Below are 7,098 nucleotides of genomic sequence, written 5' to 3'. Positions count from 1 at the left end.
CGGCACAATTTCCCTCTTGGCTTGATCTACACTAATATAAAAAGGTTTCCCCTGACATTAAATCTAGTCACGTCCGACTCTGGGTGGTGGTGGGTGGTGGTGCTGATCTTCATTTCTAAGCCGAAGAGCCAGCATTGTCCTTAGACACCTCCAAGGTCATGTGGCCAGCATGACTGCATGGACCACCATTACCTTCCCATCTGATTGGTACCAGTTGATCACACATTTGCATGTTTTTAACTGCTAGGTTAGCAGAAGCAGAGGCTAACAACAGGAGCTCACCCTGCTCCCCAGTTTGAACTACCAACCTTTCAGCAGCTCAGAGGTTTAACCTGCTGCCACACAAGGGGGATGGCTTCCTTAGTGTTAAATAAACTAATGACACAGTTTCCCGCTTGGCTGGATCTACACTGCCATATAATCCAGTTAGATAATCTGGATTTTATATGTTAGTGTAGATGAGGCCTTAGTGTTAACTGAGCTATAGGCATGAAGTCCCTCTTAGTGTTAACTAAGGCGTAAAGTGTGTTTTCGGTGTTGGATTAGAACTGGAGACTAGGGTTAGAACCATTGCCCAGCCCCGGAGGAAGGTAGGGCTCCTTTGAGGGAGCCCTGGCCAGGCAGAAGGCTCCCCATCTGAGCCCAGGGACCGGTCTTCCTTTCTTGGGTCCCCAAAAGGGACAGAAACCAAGCAGAAGTCGAGGCCCTCTCCCGCTCTCTCTCTGGCCACGCCCTCGCTGAGCCCCCACTTCCAGGTCTGGTTCCACTTGCCGGAAGTGACATCACCCGCTGGCACGGCCGCACTTCCGTGTATACCCGGAGTTGGCGAAAGTGACGCGGCGTCCTCCTCATGTGGTACGGGATGGCGGCGGTGATGAAGATGCTGCGGGTGACAGGTCGCCTGGCCCGCCTCTCTCCACGGGGGGAAGACGGTGAGTGGGTGGCGGGGGAGGGGAAGGAAGTAGGGGCAGGTCTCCCTGGATGGAAAAGGGGTTCCTACCCTCTCTCCTCCCCAGGCGTGGTCGGGGCGGAGGAGGCCTCCTCGTCTGCGGCCTGTTTGGCGGCGTCTGCCCTGCGCGGCGGCTGTCTGGTGGCGCTGCCCACGGACACGGTCTACAGCATGGCCTGCCTGGCCGAGAACTCCCGGGCGCTGGAGGCCCTCTACCGCCTCAAGGGCCGCGACCCCGGCAAGCTCCTCGCCATCTGCCTCCCGAACCTGGACCTCCTGCACAGGTGAGCGGAAGGGGCGGGGCCTGGGGGCAGCCCAGGGTCATCTAGAGAAGGGCCTTGTGTTTCAATGTATTCTTAAAAGCCTTCCATGGCCGGAATCACTGGGTTTCTGTGAGTTTTTTGGCCTGTATGGCCATGTTCCAGAAGCATTCTCTCCTGACATTTCACTTGCATCTATGCCAGGCATCCTCAGAGGTTGTGAGGCCTGACACAATCTCTGAGGATGCCTGCCATAGATGCAAGCAAAACGTCCTGAGAGAATGCTTTTGGAACATAATAATAATAATAATAATAATAATAATAATAATAATAATGTCGCCATACCAGATGACAGTTGCATTGAGGAAAAACTCAACCGCTATCAAGACCTCAAAATCGAATTGCAAAGGCATAAACCAGTACAGGTGGTCCCAGTGGTCATTGGTGCAGTGGGTGCCGTGCCAAAAGATCTCAGCCAGCATTTGGAAACAATAAACATTGACAAAATCATGATCTGTCAACTGCAAAAGGCCACCTTACTTGGATCTGCGCACATCATTCAAAAATACATCACACAGTCCTAGATGCTTGGGAAGTGTTCGACTTGTGATTTTGTGATATGAAATCTAGCATATAGATGTCGTTTGCTGTGACATACTGTGTTTTTGTGTCAGTAAAATAATAATAATAACAATAACATCAACTTACTTATCCCCCGCCACCATCTCCCCAAGGGGACTCGGGACAGGCCAAGCCCAACGGTTACAACAAAGCAAATGTACAAACATACAATTATAGATCAAATATAAATATAATAAAAATAATAAGAGAACAATACAAAATAAACACAAGATACAACATAAAATCACAATAATTGAACAAGTTGGGGCCAATTACAAGGGATTTTTTTAAAAAAAAAAACCCTAGGTGAGATAAGTAGTGTAGTGTATCTGGAGGGGGGTTCAGGCGTGACAAACAATGGGGTTTAATTTCACTAAAGGGTGAGATAAAGTGCATTGAAAGGCATTTTATCCAGGGTTTGGTCAAGGTAAAGGATTGTTGCTCATTCATCAAAGGCACACCGGAACAGCCAGATTTTTAGGCTCTGAAGACTGCCAGGCATTCCAGAGCTGAGGGGCCACCACAGAGAAGGCTCTCTCCCTGGGCCCCACAAGTCACACTTGCTAAAAGGATGGGAGCGAGAGAAGGGCCTTTCCGGAAGATCGAAGGGATCGTGTCGGTTTGTAGAAGGAAATGCAGTCACAAAAGTAGGCCATACAGCCCGAAAAAGTTACAAGCCTTGTGTTTCGTCACAGTTCCCACTCCAGGAGAGGGGAAGGGAGGGGCGGGGCCTGAGAAGAAGGAAGGCCCCTCCCCTTCCTCATGGCCCTTTCACGCCCCGCCCCTCTTGAGGGGGGGGTCTCCTGGGGCTCAACTCAGGCCTCCTGCTTTCCATCCAAAAGGCATGACCCCCGGGGCAGGGTCGTGTTTGGTCAGAGCCCTCATACCAGGAGTCTCTCTTTTTATATCTCTGCAGGTTCTGCAAGGTCCATGTTCCGGAGGGGTTGCTGCAGGACCTTCTCCCGGGCCCTGTGACGCTGGTCCTAGAGCGCTCCAAAGCCCTCAACCCGGACCTCAACACCTATACCCCGGTGGGTCCACCTGCCTTCGGCCGAGGATCCGGACAGCACTGAGGACTAGAGCAGGCACTTTCTGGATACACAAAGGGGCTCCTAGAGAAACAAAGGCCCAGGTTCTGAGGGGCCAACTAAGTTGAAAGGCACTCCAGACCCATTAAGGCAGGCATAAGCAAACTTTGGTCCTCCAGGGGTTTTGAACTGTGAGGAATTGTGGGAGTTGAAGTCTAAACCCCCTGGAGGGCCAAGGTTTGCCCTTATCTGCATTAGAGCCACAATCTAGCTCTCTTCTCCCTGCCAAGCCAGCCTTCGCAACCCTGCACACCTCAGACTTGATAGGATGGAGGGTCACATTGGGAGTCAAGGCCCTTCTGGATTCTTGTGCCAGAATGAGCTTCCTGCATTTCAAGTCAAGTGGAATGTACTTCTATTTTTTTAAAATATCAATTTCAAACCATTTCACTCGATGTGTGGAAGTAACAGAGCACTAAAATAGTTTAATGTTTATACCTTAATTTTTTGTTGTTTTTTAATCTATATCTATCTATCTATATCTATACATATAATAAAAGTCAAAGTTTGTATTCGGTGGACGTGTGGCGGGAGGAGTATGTTCCAGCGTTCTGATTGGCTGCCGCTGTGGTGCTATTTGCATATGGTCTCTGATTGGCCAGCTTCAATAGGAGCCCCTGGTGGAGAAAAGAGTTCATGACAGAAACGGGGACATGAGAAGGAAATTTGCATATGGTCTCTGATTGGCCAACCTCAATTCCAAGATTCCGAGATGACAAAGAGAGGAAAGGAAAAGGCCAGGAGCTGTTTCAGGAAATTACCAATACAGACCAAACTTGGCACACATAGCCCACATGACCCACTCGACATCCTACTGCAGTTTGGAGGAGGATGAACCATGGATGATGGGACTTGTAGTACCATCAGTCACATTCTGAGACTGCTGTTAACCTCATCCAGTGACTGATCAGGACCAAACTTGGCACATAGACCTCTCAAGACCCACCTTATGTCCTGGTGTGGTTTGGCTGGGATGGACCATGGATTATGGGACTTGCAGTACCTTTGCTCAATTCTTGAGACCACTGCAACCCTCATCCAATTACCGATAAAGACCAAACTTGGCACACTGAGTCTCCATGACGCACTCTACATCCTGGTGCGGTTTGGAGGAGGATGCACCATGGACGATGGGACTTGCAATACCTGAACTCCCTTCCTAAGACCATTACTACTGTCAACAATGATGGATCAGGACCACAATTTACACAGAGAGCCCGCATGAACCACTCTACATCTTGGTGCGGGGTGGAAGAATTTGGCAATGGATGATGGGACTTGCAGTAACTTCACTCACTTCCTGAGACCACTGAGACCCTCGCCAATGACTGATCAAGACCAAACTTAGCACACAGAGTCCCCATGACCCACTCTACATCCTTGTGCACTTTTGAGGAGGACAGACCATGAAAGATGGGACCCTTTCCAAGACTGCTGCAACCCTCATCTAATGACCGATCAAGACCAAACTTGGCACACAGATCCCCCATGACCCACTCTACATCCCGATGCTGTTTGGAGGAGGACGGATCATGGATGATGGGACTTCAAGTACCTTCACTCACTTCCTGAAACCACAGCGACACTTATCCAAATACCAAGAAAGTCCAAACTTGGCATAGAGAGCCCCCTTGGCCAACTCAACATTCTGGTGAGGTTTGGGGGAGAACAGACTATGGAGGATGGGACTTGCAGTTCCTAAACTCACTTTCTGAGATCACTGTGACCCTCATCCAATGATTGATCAAGAACAAAACTTGGTGCACAGAGCCCCCATGACCCACTCTCCATTCTGGTGCAATTTGGAGGAGGATGGACCACAGATGATGGGACTCGCAGTACCTTCACTAACTTCCTGAGACCACTGTGAGCCATATAAATAACTGATAAAGACCAACCTTGATACATAATTCTTTTCTCAAATAACCCGGGCAGCGCTGGGTCCCCAAGTTAGAATATAATAAAAGTCAAAGTTTGTATGCGGCGGATGTGTGGCGGTGTATGTGCCGGCTTTCTGATTGGCTAGCCTGAAAGTTCCAAGATTCTGACTGGCTGCTGCTGTGGTGCTATTTGCATATGATCCCTGATTGGCCTGCTTCAACAGGAGCCCCTGGTGGAGAAAAGGGTTCATGACAGAAACAGGGACATGACAGGAAATTTGCATATGGTTTCTGATTGGCCAGCCTCAATTCCAAGATTCCGAGATGACAAAGAGAGGAAAGGAAAGGCCAGGGTCTCTGCCAGAAAATTACCAATACAGACCAAAGTTGGCACACAGAGCCCAAAAGACCCACTCTACATCCTACTGCAGTTTGGAGGATGAACCATGGATGATGGGACTTGCAGTACCATCACTCACATTCTGAGACCGCTGTTAACCTCATACAATGACTGATCAGGACCAAACTTGGCACATAGACCTCTCATGACCCAATTTATGTCCTGGTGTGGTTTCGCCGGGGATGGACCATGGATTATGGGACTTGCAGTACCTTTGCTCAATTCTTGAGACCACTGCAACCCTCATCCAATTAGCGATAAAGATCAAACTTGGCACACTGAGTCTCCATGATGCACTCTACATCCTGGTGCAATTTGGAGGAGGATGTATCATGGATGATGGAACTTGCAATACCTGCACTCCCTTCCTAAGACCACTCCAACTCCCAACAATGATGGGTCAGGACCACAATTTATACAGAGAGCCTGCATGACCCATTCTACATCCTGGTGCGGTTTGGAAGAATTTGCCAATGGATGATGGGACTTGCAGTCACTTCCTGAGACCACTGAGACCCTCACCAATGACTGATCAAGACCGAACTTGGCACACAGAGTCCCCATGACCCACTCTACATCCTGGTGCACTTTCGAGGAGGACAGACCATGGATGATAGGACTTCAAGTACCTCAGCTCCCTTCCCAAGATTGCTGCAACCCTCATGTAATGACCAATCTAGACCAAACTTGGCACACAGAGCCCCCGGGACCCACTCTACATCCTCCTGCAGTTATGGAGGAGGGTTGACCATGGGTTATGGGACTTGCAGTACATTTACTCACTTACTGAAACCACTGCGACCCTAATCCAATGACTGATGAAGACCAAACTTAGCACACAGAGCTCCCATGACCCACTCTACATCCTGCTGCAGTTTGAAGGAGGATGGACTTTGGATGATGGGACTTGCATTACCTTCACTCACTTACTGAAACCACTACCACCCTAATCCAATGACTGATCAAGACCAAACTTAGCACACAGATCTCCCATAACCCACTCTATATCCTGCTGCTGTTTGGAGGAGGGTGGACCATGGATGATGGCACTTCAAGTACCTTCTCTCACTTCCTGAAAACAATGCAGCCATTATCCAATGACCAATAAAGACCAAACTTGGCACACAGAGCCCCCATGACCCATTCTATATCCTGCTGCTGTTTGGAGGAGGGTGGACCATGGATGATGGCACTTCAAGTACCTTCACTCACTTCCTGAAAACAATGCAGCCATTATCCAATGACCAATAAAGACCAAACTTGGCATACAAAACATTTCTTACTTTCTCTAATAACCCGGGCAGCGCCAGGTCCACAAGCTAGTATCTAATATTTTATGTTAGGACCTCGCTCTGCACCCTACACACTTTCCCAGCACTTGCTACTAGCTCCAGAAATGAGCCCAAGCGCCACCCTGACTTTTAGTTAGGGCCCTGTTATGCACTTTACCAATTTCCCTGGCCATATGACTCCTCATTGGCCCAGTCCTCTTGTGCTTATACAGCCTTGGAAATAAATAGTTCGAGGTCCCGCCCTGACCATCAGTTAGGCTATGCTTGCACTTTTCCTTTCCCCGGGCCCTAGTCCACCCCTTTCGTAGTCATCAAGGCCCACCTTGGAATCTTGGCCATTTGAATCTGAACTGTTCAATGTAATTTGTACCGAACAGGTTTTTAAGTTTTTAATATGTATGACTGTTATACAGTACTATGTTTATTTTTATGATGATTTTTGTATGATCTTATGTGGGTAACTGCAATGCTTTACTGTGTTGGAAACTGCCCTGAGTCCCCTCTGGGAGATAAAGCGGTATACAAATAAAGGTTATTATTATTTTTATTTTACTTGTGATTCTTGATTTCACTGTTCTAATGTAGCACGAATCCTATGTAAAGTCATG

The 7,098-nt window shown here is 48.5% G+C and overlaps 1 protein-coding gene across 1 annotated transcript; it reads left to right on the top strand.

Annotated features, from left to right (window-relative positions):
- Positions 1-862: 862 nt before the first annotated feature.
- LOC137095599 (threonylcarbamoyl-AMP synthase-like) lies at positions 863-3,435 on the top strand. Its single transcript, XM_067462373.1, has 2 exons — positions 863-1,233; positions 2,747-3,435. The coding sequence occupies exons 1-2, from the start codon at positions 863-865 to the stop codon at positions 2,901-2,903; spliced, it is 528 nt and encodes a 175-aa protein (XP_067318474.1). The 3' UTR covers positions 2,904-3,435.
- Positions 3,436-7,098: the final 3,663 nt, after the last annotated feature.

Source organism: Anolis sagrei, chromosome Y, assembly GCF_037176765.1.
Source record: "Anolis sagrei isolate rAnoSag1 chromosome Y, rAnoSag1.mat, whole genome shotgun sequence".
Lineage (NCBI taxonomy): Eukaryota > Metazoa > Chordata > Lepidosauria > Squamata > Dactyloidae > Anolis > Anolis sagrei.
This window is presented reverse-complemented; position numbering and strand designations above follow the sequence as displayed.

What these genes read in the sequence shown, in the direction of transcription:
- LOC137095599 (XM_067462373.1), top strand. Translation starts at nt 863, where the DNA reads ATGGCGGCGGTGATGAAGATGCTGCGGGTGACAGGTCGCCTGGCCCGC. An exon ending in AACCTGGACCTCCTGCACAG is followed by an intron (nt 1,234 to 2,746) that starts GTGAGCGGAAGG and finishes ATATCTCTGCAG; the next exon opens with GTTCTGCAAGGTCCATGTTC.